General features: G+C 33.6%; 1 protein-coding gene across 5 annotated transcripts in view; it reads right to left on the bottom strand.

Moving 5' to 3' along the window:
- The window catches only part of LOC133664250 (glycosyltransferase-like domain-containing protein 1), a 65,703-nt gene that overhangs the window by 14,004 nt on the left and 29,116 nt on the right, over window positions 1-22,583 (bottom strand). For 2 of the 5 annotated variants that reach the window (XR_009828560.1, XR_009828559.1), the window contains exons 8-12: window positions 22,263-22,407; window positions 20,952-21,022; window positions 18,188-18,279; window positions 15,365-15,458; window positions 12,401-12,472 (exon numbers count right to left, since the gene is read on the bottom strand). Coding sequence is in view for 3 of the 5 variants with exons in the window: in XM_062068749.1 (XP_061924733.1) it covers window positions 15,393-15,458; window positions 18,188-18,279; window positions 20,952-21,022; window positions 22,263-22,407 (374 nt within the window). In the remaining 2 variants the exon portion in view is untranslated. Of the gene's footprint in view, window positions 1-11,859; window positions 12,479-15,364; window positions 15,459-18,187; window positions 18,280-20,951; window positions 21,023-22,262; window positions 22,408-22,583 lie in introns of those variants that run through there. The other 3 variants (XM_062068749.1, XM_062068751.1, XM_062068750.1) reach the window with 3 other exon arrangements.

Raw genomic sequence — 22,583 nt, 5'->3', positions numbered from 1 at the left:
AGACTATATGATGTATGTATTGACATGGTAGTAGACTATAGGATTTATGTATTGACATGGTAGTAGACTATATGATTTATGTATTGACATGGTAGTAGACTATATGATGTATGTATTGACATGGTAGTAGACTATATGATTTATGTATTGACATGGTAGTAGACTATATGATTTATGTATTGACATGGTAGTAGACTATATGATTTATGTATTGACATGGTAGTAGACTATATGATGTATGTATTGACATGGTAGTAGACTATATGATGTATGTATTGACATGGTAGTAGACTATATGATGTATGTATTGACATGGTAGTAGACTATATGATTTATGTATTGACATGGTAGAAACTATATGATTTATGTATTGACATGGTAGTAGACTATATGATTTATGTATTGACATGGTAGTAGACTATATGATGTATGTATTGACATGGTAGTAGACTATATGATTTATGTATTGACATGGTAGTAGACTATATGATTTATGTATTGACATGGTAGTAGACTATATGATGTATGTATTGACATGGTAGTAGACTATATGATTTATGTATTGACATGGTAGTAGACTATATGATGTATGTATTGACATGGTAGTAGACTATATGATTTATGTATTGACATGGTAGTAGACTATATGATTTATGTATTGACATGGTAGTAGACTATATGATGTATGTATTGACATGGTAGTAGACTATATGATTTATGTATTGACATGGTAGTAGACTATATGATTTATGTATTGACATGGTAGTAGACTATATGATTTATGTATTGACATGGTAGTAGACTATATGATTTATGTATTGACATGGTGGTAGACTATATGATTTATGTATTGACATGGTAGTAGACTATATGATTTATGTATTGACATGGTAGTAGACTATATGATTTATGTATTGACATGGTAGTAGACTATATGATGTATGTATTGACATGGTAGTAGACTATATGATGTATGTATTGACATGGTAGTAGACTATATGATGTATGTATTGACATGGTAGTAGACTATATGATGTATGTATTGACATGGTAGTAGACTATATGATTTATGTATTGACATGGTAGAAACTATATGATTTATGTATTGACATGGTAGTAGACTATATGATTTATGTATTGACATGGTAGTAGACTATATGATGTATGTATTGACATGGTAGTAGACTATATGATTTATGTATTGACATGGTAGTAGACTATATGATTTATGTATTGACATGGTAGTAGACTATATGATGTATGTATTGACATGGTAGTAGACTATATGATTTATGTATTGACATGGTAGTAGACTATATGATGTATGTATTGACATGGTAGTAGACTATATGATTTATGTATTGACATGGTAGTAGACTATATGATTTATGTATTGACATGGTAGTAGACTATATGATGTATGTATTGACATGGTAGTAGACTATATGATTTATGTATTGACATGGTAGTAGACTATATGATTTATGTATTGACATGGTAGTAGACTATATGATTTATGTATTGACATGGTAGTAGACTATATGATTTATGTATTGACATGGTAGTAGACTATATGATTTATGTATTGACATGGTAGTAGACTATATGATTTATGTATTGACATGGTAGTAGACTATATGATGTATGTATTGACATGGTAGTAGACTATATGATGTATGTATTGACATGGTAGTAGACTATATGATTTATGTATTGACATGGTAGTAGACTATATGATTTATGTATTGACATGGTAGTAGACTATATGATGTATGTATTGACATGGTAGTAGACTATATGATTTATGTATTGACATGGTAGTAGACTATATGATGTATGTATTGACATGGTAGTAGACTATATGATGTATGTATTGACATGGTAGTAGACTATATGATTTATGTATTGACATGGTAGTAGACTATATGATTTATGTATTGACATGGTAGTAGACTATATGATTTATGTATTGACATGGTAGTAGACTATATGATTTATGTATTGACATGGTGGTAGACTATATGATTTATGTATTGACATGGTGGTAGACTATATGATTTATGTATTGACATGGTAGTAGACTATATGATTTATGTATTGACATGGTAGTAGACTATATGATGTATGTATTGACATGGTAGTAGACTATATGATTTATGTATTGACATGGTAGTAGACTATATGATTTATGTATTGACATGGTAGTAGACTATATGATGTATGTATTGACATGGTAGTAGACTATATGATTTATGTATTGACATGGTAGTAGACTATATGATTTATGTATTGACATGGTGGTAGACTATATGATTTATGTATTGACATGGTAGTAGACTATATGATTTATGTATTGACATGGTAGTAGACTATATGATTTATGTATTGACATGGTAGTAGACTATATGATTTATGTATTGACATGGTAGTAGACTATATGATGTATGTATTGACATAGTAGTAGACTATATGATTTATGTATTGACATGGTAGTAGACTATATGATGTATGTATTGACATGGTAGTAGACTATATGATTTATGTATTGACATGGTAGTAGACTATATGATGTATGTATTGACATGGTAGTAGACTATATGATGTATGTATTGACATGGTAGTAGACTATATGATTTATGTATTGACATGGTAGTAGACTATATGATTTATGTATTGACATGGTAGTAGACTATATGATGTATGTATTGACATGGTAGTAGACTATATGATTTATGTATTGACATGGTAGTAGACTATATGATTTATGTATTGACATGGTAGTAGACTATATGATTTATGTATTGACATGGTAGTAGACTATATGATTTATGTATTGCCATGGTAGTAGACTATATGATTTATGTATTGACATGGTAGTAGACTATATGATTTATGTATTGACATGGTAGTAGACTATATGATTTATGTATTGACATGGTAGTAGACTATATGATTTATGTATTGACATGGTAGTAGACTATATGATTTATGTATTGCCATGGTAGTAGACTATATGATTTATGTATTGACATGGTAGTAGACTATATGATTTATGTATTGCCATGGTAGTAGACTATATGATGTATGTATTGACATGGTAGTAGACTATATGATGTATGTATTGACATGGTAGTAGACTATATGATTTATGTATTGACATGGTAGTAGACTATATGATGTATGTATTGACATGGTAGTAGACTATATGATGTATGTATTGACATGGTAGTAGACTATATGATGTATGTATTGACATGGTAGTAGACTATATGATGTATGTATTGACATGGTAGTAGACTATATGATGTATGTATTGACATGGTAGTAGACTATATGATTTATGTATTGACATGGTAGTAGACTATATGATGTATGTATTGACATGGTAGTAGACTATATGATTTATGTATTGACATGGTAGTAGACTATATGATGTATGTATTGACATGGTAGTAGACTATATGATGTATGTATTGACATGGTGGTAGACTATATGATTTATGTATTGACATGGTAGTAGACTATATGATTTATGTATTGACATGGTAGTAGACTATATGATTTATGTATTGACATGGTAGTAGACTATATGATTTATGTATTGACATGGTAGTAGACTATATGATGTATGTATTGACATAGTAGTAGACTATATGATTTATGTATTGACATGGTAGTAGACTATATGATGTATGTATTGACATGGTAGTAGACTATATGATTTATGTATTGACATGGTGGTAGACTATATGATTTATGTATTGACATGGTAGTAGACTATATGATTTATGTATTGACATGGTAGTAGACTATATGATTTATGTATTGACATGGTAGTAGACTATATGATTTATGTATTGACATGGTAGTAGACTATATGATGTATGTATTGACATGGTAGTAGACTATATGATTTATGTATTGACATGGTAGTAGACTATATGATGTATGTATTGACATGGTAGTAGACTATATGATTTATGTATTGACATGGTAGTAGACTATATGATGTATGTATTGACATGGTAGTAGACTATATGATGTATGTATTGACATGGTAGTAGACTATATGATTTATGTATTGACATGGTAGTAGACTATATGATTTATGTATTGACATGGTAGTAGACTATATGATTTATGTATTGACATGGTGGTAGACTATATGATTTATGTATTGACATGGTGGTAGACTATATGATTTATGTATTGACATGGTAGTAGACTATATGATTTATGTATTGACATGGTAGTAGACTATATGATGTATGTATTGACATGGTAGTAGACTATATGATTTATGTATTGACATGGTAGTAGACTATATGATTTATGTATTGACATGGTAGTAGACTATATGATGTATGTATTGACATGGTAGTAGACTATATGATTTATGTATTGACATGGTAGTAGACTATATGATTTATGTATTGACATGGTGGTAGACTATATGATTTATGTATTGACATGGTAGTAGACTATATGATTTATGTATTGACATGGTAGTAGACTATATGATTTATGTATTGACATGGTAGTAGACTATATGATTTATGTATTGACATGGTAGTAGACTATATGATGTATGTATTGACATAGTAGTAGACTATATGATTTATGTATTGACATGGTAGTAGACTATATGATGTATGTATTGACATGGTAGTAGACTATATGATTTATGTATTGACATGGTAGTAGACTATATGATGTATGTATTGACATGGTAGTAGACTATATGATGTATGTATTGACATGGTAGTAGACTATATGATTTATGTATTGACATGGTAGTAGACTATATGATTTATGTATTGACATGGTAGTAGACTATATGATGTATGTATTGACATGGTAGTAGACTATATGATTTATGTATTGACATGGTAGTAGACTATATGATTTATGTATTGACATGGTAGTAGACTATATGATTTATGTATTGACATGGTAGTAGACTATATGATTTATGTATTGCCATGGTAGTAGACTATATGATTTATGTATTGACATGGTAGTAGACTATATGATTTATGTATTGCCATGGTAGTAGACTATATGATTTATGTATTGACATGGTAGTAGACTATATGATTTATGTATTGACATGGTAGTAGACTATATGATTTATGTATTGCCATGGTAGTAGACTATATGATTTATGTATTGACATGGTAGTAGACTATATGATTTATGTATTGACATGGTAGTAGACTATATGATGTATGTATTGACATGGTAGTAGACTATATGATGTATGTATTGACATGGTAGTAGACTATATGATGTATGTATTGACATGGTAGTAGACTATATGATGTATGTATTGACATGGTAGTAGACTATATGATTTATGTATTGACATGGTAGTAGACTATATGATGTATGTATTGACATGGTAGTAGACTATATGATGTATGTATTGACATGGTAGTAGACTATATGATTTATGTATTGACATGGTAGTAGACTATATGATTTATGTATTGACATGGTAGTAGACTATATGATTTATGTATTGACATGGTAGTAGACTATATGATTTATGTATTGACATGGTGGTAGACTATATGATTTATGTATTGACATGGTGGTAGACTATATGATTTATGTATTGACATGGTAGTAGACTATATGATTTATGTATTGACATGGTAGTAGACTATATGATGTATGTATTGACATGGTAGTAGACTATATGATTTATGTATTGACATGGTAGTAGACTATATGATGTATGTATTGACATGGTAGTAGACTATATGATTTATGTATTGACATGGTAGTAGACTATATGATTTATGTATTGACATGGTGGTAGACTATATGATTTATGTATTGACATGGTAGTAGACTATATGATTTATGTATTGACATGGTAGTAGACTATATGATTTATGTATTGACATGGTAGTAGACTATATGATTTATGTATTGACATGGTAGTAGACTATATGATTTATGTATTGACATGGTAGTAGACTATATGATGTATGTATTGACATGGTAGTAGACTATATGATTTATGTATTGACATGGTAGTAGACTATATGATGTATGTATTGACATGGTAGTAGACTATATGATGTATGTATTGACATGGTAGTAGACTATATGATTTATGTATTGACATGGTAGTAGACTATATGATTTATGTATTGACATGGTAGTAGACTATATGATGTATGTATTGACATGGTAGTAGACTATATGATTTATGTATTGACATGGTAGTAGACTATATGATTTATGTATTGACATGGTAGTAGACTATATGATTTATGTATTGACATGGTAGTAGACTATATGATTTATGTATTGCCATGGTAGTAGACTATATGATTTATGTATTGACATGGTAGTAGACTATATGATTTATGTATTGACATGGTAGTAGACTATATGTATTGACAACCAAACAATTATACACCTAATTAATAATACCACCTTAACATTTGACAACCATACAATTATACACCTATTTAATAATACCACCTTAACATTGTTATTGTTCGCTGAATACTTTCACTTGACCAAGCATTTTCTATTCTACAAAACAATAAAAGAATGTTGGATTCCTGCTGATATCGTATCGTATTAATATCTGGCTCCATTGTATCGGAATTGACCCTTCAAAAAATAAAGACTTTGGAAATGAGCGAGCTTCCCTGAAACACATTCTGGTGAGCATCCTGCGGCAGTAACGTGTCAAACACACTATTTCATAGAAATATTCTTTACTTACTTCAATCTACGCAAACGAAAGTAAATAAATATTTCAGAGAATCGACGATGCTTTTTTTCTGAGCGTTTTAAATCTTATTTGAAAATAAATCCAAGTTAATGTCCATAACTCTTACTTTGTCTGCCTTTTAACTTACTGATCTCAGCTCTTCTATTCCTCGACATTATTTCATCTGATGTGTAGTTCCACAAGTCACCATCAGATGGCGGCATCGCAGTGCTAAATCCCAAACGGTGCTGACGGTGGTTTTTATCAATGGCAACATTTGCGACGTCGCATCCACACACAAACGACACAACACTGTCGTCACCACCACTTTATTAGTCACGTCATTTCCTGCTTTTAAACACAACTTTTAAAGCTTCTCGCCAGGCCAAAAAAGCGACATATCACTTCCGGCTTGATTCAAATGTTCCTTTTTCGCGCCGTTGAGATCACCTGACCTGTTTGTAGCTGGTTTATATCGTAGACTGTCTGCTTCTGAAAGCTGTACGCGACATACAATTATACTAACTCTAAGTTATTCGTGTCAATAAATGTGAGAAAGATCACGTCAAAACGTGAACATATTATTGTAGCGCCGCTTTAGCGTGACTTTTGTCTTCCCAGCATGCATCACGGTGACACTTCAACATGACTTCCTTATTTTATTTGTTTTTATTTTATACATTATATATATCCATCCATCCATTTTCTACCGCTTGTCCCTTTAATTATAAATTGCAACATTTACAAACAATTGATAAATAATCAAAATAAACACAAAAACAACTTCAACATGACTTCCGTGTTCCCAGCATGCATCACTCTGATTAATCTCTCAACTCTTTTCATCTTTTGACGATTTATTTCTTTCCTCCGAACATATATCACAATATGACGCAAATGACATCAAACTGCGAGTTCAATCTTTCAGTGTAAAGTTACTGGAATGAAACTCTGACACGAGGAATTTATACATCTCCGCTACAAATTGTTTTGCTGCCCGTCTTTAAAAATCAAGAGATGTGACGTTCACGAACGAACCGACTATTGTGAACGGCACTTTAAGACGAGACGACGAGAACCGAGTACTAATTGTGAGCCATTCGTTTAGGAGCCATTTGTAATGCACATGCATATATACAGTCGGCAATTGCGATATATAATAATCACGAGAAAATGAGTCATGCTTAAAGCAAACTTAGCTGTAGTTTAATTCACTTTTTCTACAAAACTAAATAAAAAAGGGAATAACTACAACAACAAAAAAGTAAAACATTTTTTAAAAACGTTTTAATATTTTTTTTCCTTAAACTTTTTTAGAAACATTTTTTTTATATTAAATATTTTTTACATTCTTTCTGTGAGGTTTGAAAATGTGTTTCCAATATTCTTTCTTAAATGTTTTTTTAATGCATTCTTTAAAGTTAATATTCATTCTTTGAAGTTGTTTTCCAAATTCTTTCAATTTTTTAAAAATATATTCTTTGTTCAAACTTTTTTAATGTTCAAGTTATTTTTTTACATTATATTATTGTGTTTAAATATGTATGTGTGTGTGTACTGTATATATTTAAAATAAATTATCCACTTTGTCTTTATTTTATTTTTAAAAAATAACATACAACCAATACACACATAATAAGTAAAACAATATAAAGAATAAACTACAATAAAGCATTAGGAGGTAAAAACACAATTGAGGTGTGTAACTACGTATCAAAACAATGAACCAGAAAATGGTAATAAAAATAAATAAATAAGACAAATACCATTTATTCTTATATTTTATATTCATTTTTTCTACAAAAATAAAATAAATTAAAAAAATACAAATATATATATATATATAGTTAGTTATATATTATTTTAATATTTTTTTAAATTAAATAAGAATATGTATATATAACTAATAGTGAAGTTGTATTTGATTATTATTTGTATATTTTATATATATATACATGTATATATTTACACAAATATATATATATATATATGTGTGTGTGTATATATTATATATATATACATATATATATATATAATATATACACACATATTTATATATATATATATATATATATTTGTGTGCATATACATGTGTGTGTATATTATATACGTACATACAAAAAATAATAATCGAATACAACTTCACTATTATTTAATAAAAAACAGATTAAAATAATATATAACTATATATATATATATACACACACATATATATATATACATTTATTTATTTGATTCACTTTTTATTTAATAAAAAACGATTAAAATAATAATACATAGATGTATGTAGCACCAGAGCATTTCCTAAATATATATATATATATATATATATATATATATATATATATATATATATATATATATATATATATATATATATATATATATATATATATATATATATATATATATATAGTTAAAATGCTCTGGTGCTACACATTTTTTAAGGTGAGGGAAAATAAAAAGGAGTGCTGTTTGGAATGGTCAGAATGTAAACAACACAAATAAATTGTAGCCAATGTCAGAATAATTCCCACCAATAGACTAATATTTGTGTACATTTGAAATGATCCACAGCTGATATCACAAGTGATACTGGAGCTGATATTACCAGTGATACTGGTGACTGGAGGAGTTATAAATCCATTTAAAGGACTTCAAGCGCCCTCTAGTGGGCAGCATCACACTCTCAGACTAATATTGTTGTACAATTTGAATGGACCTCCATTTAATTACATGCTGGTTTAATCATTCACTAATTGACCATTGAATGACATGCATGTTTAATCACTGACCATTTCATGACATGCATCATTCAATAATCAACATTTTGTCAACTTGAGGAAGGAAACGTGTCGGTTAGCATTAGCATGCTAGCAAGGATGGCTTCCTGCTAATTTCACCTTTGACCTGAGTGACCTGCGGGTCACACGTGGGAGTGGTCCAGTGTCCGTGTGGCCAGGATTATTTGTGATGAGCTCGTAATTCCACTTTAATCTGCTTTGAGGCGCCAAGTGGAATGTTTGATGAGATTCAAATCCTCCAAAAGCAAACTTCAAACATCAAGACTTGTTTTTTCTTCTTCTTTATACATTTGTCTTTGAAATATTCTGAAAAACTTCAATTTTAATATGACTTCTTTCACCTTGTTTTTCTTCTTTTTTTCCATCATTTTTGTTTTTGTAAAATGTATCGTTTTTCTGTGAAGTAGTTGGATTTAATTGTTCTCTTTGAAGTTGTGTTTTTTATATTCTTTCCAAAAACTCTTAAATAATAATTATTTGAAGTGGTTTTATTTTGAAAAATTATATTATAGAAGTAGTTATTTTGTATATTCTTTGTTTAAACTTTATTTCTTTCACGTTCAACTTCAAGTATAAAGCATACATACACAGTATATATATACATATATACAGTATATATACATATATGTATGTATATTTATACATATATACATATATGTATATATACATACATATATATGTGTATATATATATATACATACATATATATGTATATACACACACATATATATATCACCTATATATATATATATATATATATATATATATATATATATATATATATATATATATATATATATATATATATATATATATTTGTGTGTGTATATCAGGGGTCACCAACGCGGTGCCCATGGGCACCAGGTCGCCCGTAAGAACCAGATGAGTCGCCCGCGGGCCTGTTCTAAAAAAAAAAAAAAAATTTTTTTTTTTTTAAATTATTTATTTAAAAAAAAACATTTTTTTAAAAAAAAAATTAAATCTACATAGAAAAAACACAAGACACACTTTCAATCAGTGCATCAACCCAAACAACCTCCCCCATGCACACTCATCCACACCCACTCACACAAAAGGGGTTATTTCTTTCTGCTACCAATATTCTGGTTCCCACAACATAGACAACACATCTGCAAGGGACACAGTCCCTGAACACAACATAGACAACACATCTGCAAGGGCCATCTGTTTTTGACAAAAACAAATAAATAAATTGAGGAATAATTAACAAGTTGGCAATAGACATTTTACCATACAAGGTTAGGGATTTCCCTTTCCATAATTGCATAATTTTGTCCAGCTTTCTTAGTCGATTATCATAATTTACTGAGCCTAGATCTTCCAGATTTTCTGGGACAACAACACCAAGTATGTTAACTGGTCCATCTGTCCACAAAACAGGCACTTTGCACTCCATTCGAAAGGACGTTCCCTTTAGATTTCCGATCCTTAACATTTTACATTTATCATAATTAAGCTTAAGGCCAGATTGCTGTGAAAATATGTCCAAAAGATTAAGAAGGTTCCGCAAACAATGAGGAAAAATCTTATCTTTGTGAATCAGCCTTTTCTGACATGAACTTGATCAAGAACAAACACAGAACACGCCTCACTGATGCACATCTGCAAGACTCACTCAGAGTTGCAGTGTCAAGTTACACACCAGAGTACAACACACTAGTTAACAGCATGCAATGCCAGGCTTCCCACTAACTGACAAAGAAACAGAAAACAGATTTGGTGTCCAGTTCAAAGTGTGACATGATTTAAAAATTTGAGAGTTTACTTTTGTATTTTACATGAGTTATTATTTGTACAAACATGGTGCAAAGTAATTCATGATTTGTTCAAAAATGTTAGTGGCTAGCTAGTTAAAATGGGATATTGTGATTTCACAAGACTGTCTTAGAAATGATCATTTGAAAATGTTCAATTTGAAAAATGTGCACTTAGAGAAAATATAAAAATAAAGTGTTGCATATTGATATTTATCTGTTTCTATATATATTTAATGTGAGAAATCATTAAGATGATCAGTGTTTCCACAAAGATAAATATCATTAATTATTAATATTAACAGAGTTAAAGGTAAATTGAGCAAATTGGCTACTTCTGGCAATTTATTTAAGTGTGTATCAAACTGGTAGCCCTTCGCAGTAATCAGTACCCAAGAAGTAGCCCTTGCTTTCAAAAAGGTTGGTGACTCCTGGTATATACAGTATATATGTGCACATACACATATATATATGTACACACACATATATATATATATATATATATATATATTTGTGAGTGTATATATTATATATATATATGGGTATATATATATGTGTGTGTATGTACTGTATATATATATACATGTGTATATATACACACACATATATATATATATGCATATGTGTATATATATACCAGTGGCGTGCCGTCACTAGAGGCAGGGGAGGCGGGGCCTCACCTGCCATCATGGAAAGAAAAAAAAAAGTAAAAAGAAAAAATAATTAATTAAATTGTTATATGTATTCAGTGATTATACTAAAGTTATTTTCCATTTAATTTCACCAGTTTTAGATTATTTTTATTTTTATTTTCACATTTTCCGTTCAAATACTGAGAAGAGACGGTGCGGTGATCAGCAGCCAGTTGAGGCACGTCACTCAGTGCCTCACCATGGATTGCGCAATGACTGGGCTAACTGCTGGCCTGCTGTGCAGTGAGAGCGTATTGCTATATGAATTATATTATACATTTCCATAGTTGAGTTAGCTGAGGTATATAATGTACAGTGTATTTTGTCAACAACTGTATGTGTGGAACATATTTCTTGTGCTGAGCATTCATAAATCTGCTGCAAAACACGTACTGGCTGAGGCTTGCAGTAATCCGGCCTCCTGGTGGTAGAGGGCGGTAGGATGGAGGATCCCAGAGATCATTCCTCGGCCGCAGAAGAAAAAAAAAGAAAAAAAAGTTAGCAAGTCAAGTGCAGCGATGGTTTATTTCCTCTCGCCTGAACTTTGATTAAAAACATGGAGGATGAAATATGTAAAATAAAACAGTTTTCTAAACTGGACTTTCAATGGAAGCAGGAGGTAATAATTAAAGGTAGACCAATGCCGGAGCGAAAAGGTTTGCTTTTTAATTATACACCAAAAGTACACACCACTACATATAATTATACACCAATAGTACACAGCACTACATATAATTATACACCAATAGTACACACCACTACATATAATTATACACCAATAGTACACACCACTACATGTAATTATACACCAATAGTACACACCACTACATATAATTACACACCAATAGTACACACCACTACATATAATTATACACCAATAATACATACCACTACATATAATTATACACCAATAGTACACACCACTACATATAATTATACACCAATAGTACACACCACTACATATAATTATACACCAATAGTGCACACCACTAAATATAATTATACACCAATAGTACAAACCACTAAATATAATTATACACCAATAGTACACAGCACTACATATAATTATACACCAATAGTACACACCACTACATATAATCATACACCAATAGTACACACCACTACATATAATTATACACCAATAGTACACACCACTACATATAATCATACACCAATAGTACACACCACTACATATAATTATACACCAATAGTACACAGCACTACATATAATTATACACCAATAGTACACACCACTACATATAATTATACACCAATAGTACACACCACTACATGTAATTATACACCAATAGTACACACCACTACATATAATTACACACCAATAGTACACACCACTACATATAATTATACACCAATAATACATACCACTACATATAATTATACACCAATAGTACACACCACTACATATAATTATACACCAATAGTACACACCACTACATATAATTATACACCAATAGTGCACACCACTAAATATAATTATACACCAATAGTACAAACCACTAAATATAATTATACACCAATAGTACACAGCACTACATATAATTATACACCAATAGTACACACCACTACATATAATTATACACCAATAGTACACACCACTACATATAATTATACACCAATAGTACACACCACTACATATAATTATACACCAATAGTACACACCACTACATAAAATTATACACCAATAGTACACACCACTACATATAATTATACACCAATAGTACACACCACTACATATAATTATACACCAATAGTACACACCACTACATATAATTATACACCAATAGTGCACACCACTAAATATAATTATACACCAATAGTACAAACCACTAAATATAATTATACACCAATAGTACACAGCACTACATATAATTATACACCAATAGTACACACCACTACATATAATTATACACCAATAGTACACACCACTACATATAATTATACACCAATAGTACACACCACTACATATAATTATACACCAATAGTACACACCACTACATATAATTATACACCAATAGTACACACCACTACATATAATTATACACCAATAGTACACACCACTACATATAATTATACACCAATAGTACACACCACTACATATAATTATACACCAATAGTACACACCACTACATATAATTATACACCAATAGTACACACCACTACATATAATTATACACCAATAGTACACACCACTACATATAATTATACACCAATAGTACACACCACTACATATAATTATATACCAATAGTACACACCACTACATATAATTATACACCAATAGTACACACCACTACATATAATTATACACCAATAGTGCACACCACTAAATATAATTATACACCAATAGTACACACCACTACATATAATTATACACCAATAGTACACACCACTACATATAATTATACACCAATAGTACACACCACTACATATAATTATACACCAATAGTACACACCACTACATATAATTATACACCAATAGTACACACCACTACATATAATTATACACCAATAGTACACACCACTACATATAATTATACACCAATAGTACACACCACTACATATAATTATACACCAATAGTACACACCACTACATATAATTATACACCAATAGTACACACCACTACATATAATTATACACCAATAGTACACACCACTACATATAATTATACACCAATAGTACACACCACTACATATAATTATATACCAATAGTACACACCACTACATATAATTATACACCAATAGTACACACCACTACATATAATTATACACCAATAGTGCACACCACTAAATATAATTATACACCAATAGTACACACCACTACATATAATTATACACCAATAGTACACACCACTACATATAATTATACACCAATAGTACACACCACTACATATAATTATACACCAATAGTACACACCACTACATATAATTATACACCAATAGTACACACCACTACATATAATTATACACCAATAGTACACACCACTACATATAATTATACACCAATAGTACACACCACTACATATAATTATACACCAATAGTACACACCACTACATATAATTATACACCAATAGTACACACCACTACATATAATTATACACCAATAGTACACACCACTACATATAATCATACACCAATAGTACACACCACTACATATAATTATACACCAATAGTACACACCACTACATATAATTATACACCAATAGTACACACCACTACATATAATTATACACCAATAGTACACACCACTACATATAATTATACACCAATAGTACACACCACTACATATAATTATACACCAATAGTACACACCACTACATATAATTATACACCAATCACCTTCATCCAGACCAGGTGGAAGACAAGGTCACGGGGTCAACAGACTTTGGAAACGCTCCTTGAGGAAGTCCCAGGAGAAGGAGCAGGTGTCCACCTGACGACACAAAGTCTCCTTTTACACCCGTTTTACTGTGAATACACCTTAATTGGTCTGAAACATGATTAGTGTGAATACACCTTAATTGATCTGAAACATGATTAGTGTGAATACACCTTAATTGGTCTGAAACATGATTAGTGTGAATACACCTTAATTGATCTGAAACATGATTAGTGTGAATACACCTTAATTGGTCTGAAACATGATTAGTGTGAATACACCTTCATTGATCTGAAACATGATTAGTGTGAATACACCTTAATTGATCTGAAACATGATTAGTGTGAATACACCTTAATTGGTCTGAAACATGCTTAGTGTGAATACACCATTATTGTTCTGAAACATGATTAATGTGAATACACCTTCATTGATCTGAAACATGCTTAGCGTGAATACACCTTAATCGATCTGAAATATGCTTAGTGTGAATACACATTAGTTGATCTGAAACATGATTAGTGTGAATACACCTTAATTGATCTGAAACATGATTAGTGTGAATACACCTTCATTGATCTGAAACATGATTAGTGTGAATACACCTTAATTGATCTGAAACATGATTAGTGTGAATACACCTTAATTGATCTGAAACATGATTAGTGTGAATACACCTTCATTGATCTGAAACATGATTAGCGTGAATACACCTTAATCAATCTGAAACATGATTAGTGTGAATACACCTAATTGATCTGAAACATGATGAGCGTGAATACACCTTAATCGATTTGAAACATGATTAGTGTGAATACACCATCGATCTGAAACATGATTAGTGTGAATACACCTTCATTGATCTGAAACATGATTAGTGTGAATACACCTAATTGATCTGAAACATGATTAGTGTGAATACACCTAATTGATCTGAAACATGATTAGCGTGTATACATCTTAATCGATCTGAAACATGATTAGTGTGAATACACCTAATTGATCTGAAACATGATTAGCGTGTATACATCTTAATCGATCTGAAACATGATTAGTGTGAATACACCATTATTGTTCTGAAACATGATTAATGTGAATACACCTTCATTGATCTGAAACATGCTTAGCGTGAATACACCTTAATCGATCTGAAATATGCTTAGTGTGAATACACATTAGTTGATCTGAAACATGATTAGTGTGAATACACCTTAATTGATCTGAAACATGATTAGTGTGAATACACCTTAATTGATCTGAAACATGATTAGTGTGAATACACCTTAATTGATCTGAAACATGATTAGTGTGAATACACCTTAATTGATCTGAAACATGATTAGTGTGAATACACCTTCATTGATCTGAAACATGATTAGCGTGAATACACCTTAATCAATCTGAAACATGATTAGTGTGAATACACCTAATTGATCTGAAACATGATGAGCGTGAATACACCTTAATCGATTTGAAACATGATTAGTGTGAATACACCATCGATCTGAAACATGATTAGTGTGAATACACCTTCATTGATCTGAAACATGATTAGTGTGAATACACCTAATTGATCTGAAACATGATTAGTGTGAATACACCTAATTGATCTGAAACATGATTAGCGTGTATACATCTTAATCGATCTGAAACATGATTAGTGTGAATACACCTAATTGATCTGAAACATGATTAGCGTGTATACATCTTAATCGATCTGAAACATGATTAGTGTGAATACACCTAATTGATCTGAAACATGATTAGCGTGTATACATCTTAATCGATCTGAAACATGATTAGTGTGAATACACCTAATTGATCTGAAATATGATTAGCGTGAATACACCTTAATCGATCTGAAACATGATTAGTGTGAATACACCTTAATCGATCTGAAACATGATTAGTGTGAATACACCTTCATTGATCTGAAACATGATTAGCGTGAATACACCTTAACTGGTCTGAAACATGATTAGTGTGAATACACCTTCATTGATCTGAAACATGATTAGCGTGAATACACCTTCATTGATCTGAAACATGATTAGCGTGAATACACCTTAGTTGATCTAGTGTACTTACTTTTAATTTATCTGAAATATTTTTCACGTAAATACACCCAAGCCTGCTTAGTGTGAATACACCTTAATTGAACAAAATGTATCCAAAAAGGTACGCCCTAATGTAGTGTACACCCTAATTGGTTGAACACCTGCTTGGCGTGAATACACCCCAATTAAACAGCTTTTAAGACACCCAAACGGGCTAGCAAGAAGCAAACAGGTTTCCAGGTGTGAATATGTCATGTCAGTTACCTGCACCAGGTGTGAATATGTCATGTCAGTTACCTGCACCAGGTGTGAAGATGTCATGTCAGTTACCTGCACCAGGTGTGAATATGTCATGTCAGTTACCTGCACCAGGTGTGAAGATGTCATGTCAGTTACCTGCACCAGGTGTGAATATGTCATGTCAGTTACCTGCACCAGGTGTGAATATGTCATGTCAGTTACCTGCACCAGGTGTGAAGATGTCATGTCAGTTACCTGCACCAGGTGTGAATATGTCATGTCAGTTACCTGCACCAGGTGTGAATATGTCATGTCAGTTACCTGCACCAGGTGTGAATATGTCATGTCAGTTACCTGCACCAGGTGTGAATATGTCATGTCAGTTACCTGCACCAGGTGTGAATATGTCATGTCAGTTACCTGCACCAGGTGTGAATATGTCATGTCAGTTACCTGCACCAGGTGTGAATATGTCATGTCAGTTACCTGCACCAGGTGTGCGCGCGCCACTTGGGGCTTCTTGCAGAGCGCTCGCAGTCTCTTGTGAAGCTGCTGGGGCGTGGAGTACAGGTACTCTGCTGCACAGGTAGCACAGGTGAACACAGGTGAACACAGGTGGACACAGGTGAATACAGGTAGCACAGGTGAACACAGGTGGACACAGGTAGCACAGGTGAACACAGGTGAACACAGGTGGACACAGGTGAACACAGGTGGACACAGGTGGACACAGGTGGACACAGGTAGCCACAGGTGGACACAGGTAGCACAGGTGAACACAGGTGAACACAGGTAGCACAGGTGGACACAGGTGGACACAGGTGGACACAGGTGGACACAGGTGAACACAGGTGGACACAGGTGGACACAGGTGGACACAGGTGGACACAGGTGGACACAGGTGGACACAGGTAGCACAGGTGGACACAGGTGGACACAGGTGGACACAGGTAGCACAGGTGGACACAGGTAGCACAGGTGAACACAGGTGAACACAGGTGAACACAGGTGAACACAGGTAGCACAGGTGGACACAGGTGGACACAGGTGAACACAGGTAGCACAGGTGAACACAGGTGAACACAGGTGGACACAGGTGGACACAGGTGGACACAGGTGAACACAGGTGGACACAGGTGGACACAGGTGGACACAGGTGGACACAGGTGGACACAGGTGAACACAGGTAGCACAGGTGAACACAGGTGAACACAGGTGGACACAGGTGGACACAGGTGAACACAGGTGAACACAGGTGAACACAGGTGAACACAGGTGGACACAGGTGAACACAGGTGAACACAGGTGGACACAGGTGAACACAGGTGGACACAGGTGAACACAGGTGAACACAGGTGGACACAGGTGGACACAGGTGAACACAGGTGAACACAGGTGAACACAGGTGGACACAGGTAGCACAGGTGGACACAGGTGGACACAGGTGACATGCAAACCACTTCAAGTACACTAAGTCAATGAGATGTCAATGAGATGACAGCAAGTAGACTATGTAAATGAGATGTAAGCAGGTAAATGAGATGTAAATGAGATGTAAGCAGGTAAACGATGGAAATGAGATGTCAGCAGGTAAATGAGATGTAAATGAGATGAAAGCAGGTAGACGATGGAAATGAAATGACAGCAGGTAGACTATTTAAATGAGATGTAAATTAGATGTAAGCAGGTAGACTACGGAAATGAGATGAAAGCAGGTAGACTATTTAAATGAGATGAAAGCAGGTAGACTATGTAAATGAGATGTAAATGAGATGAAAGCAGGTAGACGATGTCAATGAGATGTAAATGAGATGACAGCAGGTAGACGATGTCAATGAGATGTAAATGAAATGAAAGCAGGTATACGATGTAAATGAGATGTAAATGAGATGAAAGCAGGTAGACGATGTAAATGAGATGTCAATGAGATTACATCAGGTAGACGATGTCAATGAGATGTAAATGAAATGAAAGCAGGTATACGATGTAAATGAGATGTAAATGAGATGAAAGCAGGTAGCCGATGTAAATGAGATGACAGCAGGTAGATTATGTAAATGAGATGAAAGAAGGTCGACTATGTAAATGAGATGACAGCAGGTAGACTATGTAAATGAGATGACAGCAGGTAGACAATGTAAATGAGATGTAAATAAGATGAAAGCAGGTAGCCGATGTAAATGAGATGTAAATGAGATGACAGCAGGTAGACTATGTAAATGAGATGACAGCAGGTAGACAATGTAAATGAGATGTAAATAAGATGAAAGCAGGTAGCCGATGTAAATGAGATGTAAATTAGATGAAAGCAGGCAGACTATGTAAATGAGATGACAGCAGGTAGACTATGTAAATGAGATGTAAATGAGATGAAAGCAGGTAAACGGTGTCTATGAGATGTAAATGAGATGACAGCAGGTAGACGATGTAAATGAGATGTAAATGAGATGAAAGCTCGTAGACTATGTAAATGAAATGTAAATGAGATGAAAGCGGGTAGACAATGTCAATGAGATGACAGCAGGTAGACTATGTAAATGAGATGTAAATGAGATGAAAGCAGGTAGACTATGTAAATGAGACGTAAATGAGATGAAAGCAGGTAGACGATGTCAATGAGATGTAAATGAGATGAAAGCAGCTAGACGATTTAAATGAGATGTAAATGAGAAGACAGCAGGTAGACGATGTCAATGAGACGTAAATGATATGAAAGCAGGTAGACGATTTAAATGAGATGTAAATGAGAAGACAGCAGGTAGACGATTCAAAAGAGATGACAGCAGGTAGACTATGTAAATGAAAGGTAAATGAGATTAAAGCAGGTAAACGATGTAAATGAGATAACAGCAGGTAGACGATGTAAATGAGAGGTAAATGAGATGACAGCAGGTAGACGATGTAAATGAGAGGTAAATGAGATGACAGCAGGTAGACGATGTAAATGAGATGACAGCAGGTAGACTATGTAAATGAGATGTAAATGAGATCACAGCAGGTAGACTATGTAAATGAGATGTAAATGAGATCACAGCAGGTAGACTATGTAAATGAGATGTAAATGAGATGACAGCAGGTAAACTATGTAAATGAGATGTAAATGAGATGACAGCAGGTAGACTATGTAAATGAGATGTAAGCAGGTAGACGATGTAAATGAGATGTAAATAAGATGACAGCAGGTAGACGATGTCAATGAGATGTCAATGAGATGCCAGAAGGTAGATGACGACCATGACAAAGGTGTTACCTGGGAATAGTTCGGGGTAGACCAAAGCGTTGGGACACAGAGGGTAACACCCGCAGTGGACCGCCTCCAACCTGAACCACATGAAAAACTGGTAGACATGACAAGCTGAACCACATGAAAAACTGGTAGACATGACAACCTGAACCACATGAAAAACTGGTAGACATGACAACCTGAACCACATGAAAAAGTGGTAGACATGACAACCTGAACCACATGAAAAACTGGTAGACATGACAACCTGAACCACATGAAAAACTGGTAGACATGACAACCTGAACCACATGAATAACTGGTGGACATGACAACCTGAACCACATGAGTAACTGGTGGACATGACAACCTGAACCACATGAATAACTGGTAGACATGACAACCTGAACCACATGAAAAACTGGTAGACATGACAACCTGAACCACATGAAACACTGGTAGACATGACAACCTGAACCACATGAATAACTGGTAGACATGACAACCCGAACCACATGAAAAACTGGTAGACATGACAACCTGAACCACATGAAAAACTGGTAGACATGACAACCTGAACCACATGAATAACTGGTAGACATGACAACCTGAACCACATGAAAAACTGGTAGACATGACAACCTGAACCACATGAAAAACTGGTAGACATGACAACCTGAACCACATGAATAACTGGTAGACATGACAACCCGAACCACATGAAAAACTGGTAGACATGACAACCTGAACCACATGAAAAACTGGTAGACATGACAACCTGAACCACATGAATAACTGGTAGACATGACAACCTGAACCACATGAATAACTGGTGGACATGACAACCTGAACCACATGAAAAACTGGTAGACATGACAACCTGAACCACATGAAAAACTGGTAGACATGACAACCTGAACCACATGAAAAACTGGTAGACATGACAACCTGAACCACATGAAAAACTGGTAGACATGACAACCTGAACCACATGAAAAACTGGTAGACATGACAACCTGAACCACATGAATAACTGGTAGACATGACAACCTGAACCACATGAAAAATTGGTAGACATGACAACCTGAACCACATGAAAAACTGGTAGAAATGACAACCTGAACCACATGAATAACTGGTAGACATGACAACCTGAACCACATGAAAAACTGGTAGACATGACAACCTGAACCACATGAAAAACTGGTAGACATGACAACCTGAACCACATGAAAAACTGGTAGACATGATAACCTGAACCACAAGAAAAACTGGTAGACATGCTAACTTGGTGGTCTGGCTAACCAAGTCATTAAGCAACAATGGGTGTGGCCTCACATGGCGACGCCAAAGAACTCGTGGGCGGCGGTGGAGACCACCACGTCAGCCTGGCACAGGACCCTGATGTAGTCTTCTTTGGAGGACAGGAAGCCCCAGTGGACGATGTGTGGCTCCAGCACAGCTCTGGACTGGACAAAGACCTCTGGACACATCACAAGACGGAGGAGAACGTTTGCTTTGAGGGCATCTCCCTGCCTAGTACTGATACTATAGTCCATGTGTACTCCCTGCCTAGTACTGATACTATAGTCCATGTGTACTCCCTGCCTAGTACTGATACTATAGTCCATGTGTACTCCCTGCCTAGTACTGATACTA

Source organism: Entelurus aequoreus, linkage group LG14 (genome assembly GCF_033978785.1).
Source record: "Entelurus aequoreus isolate RoL-2023_Sb linkage group LG14, RoL_Eaeq_v1.1, whole genome shotgun sequence".
Classification (NCBI taxonomy): Eukaryota; Metazoa; Chordata; class Actinopteri; order Syngnathiformes; family Syngnathidae; genus Entelurus; species Entelurus aequoreus.
This window is presented reverse-complemented; position numbering and strand designations above follow the sequence as displayed.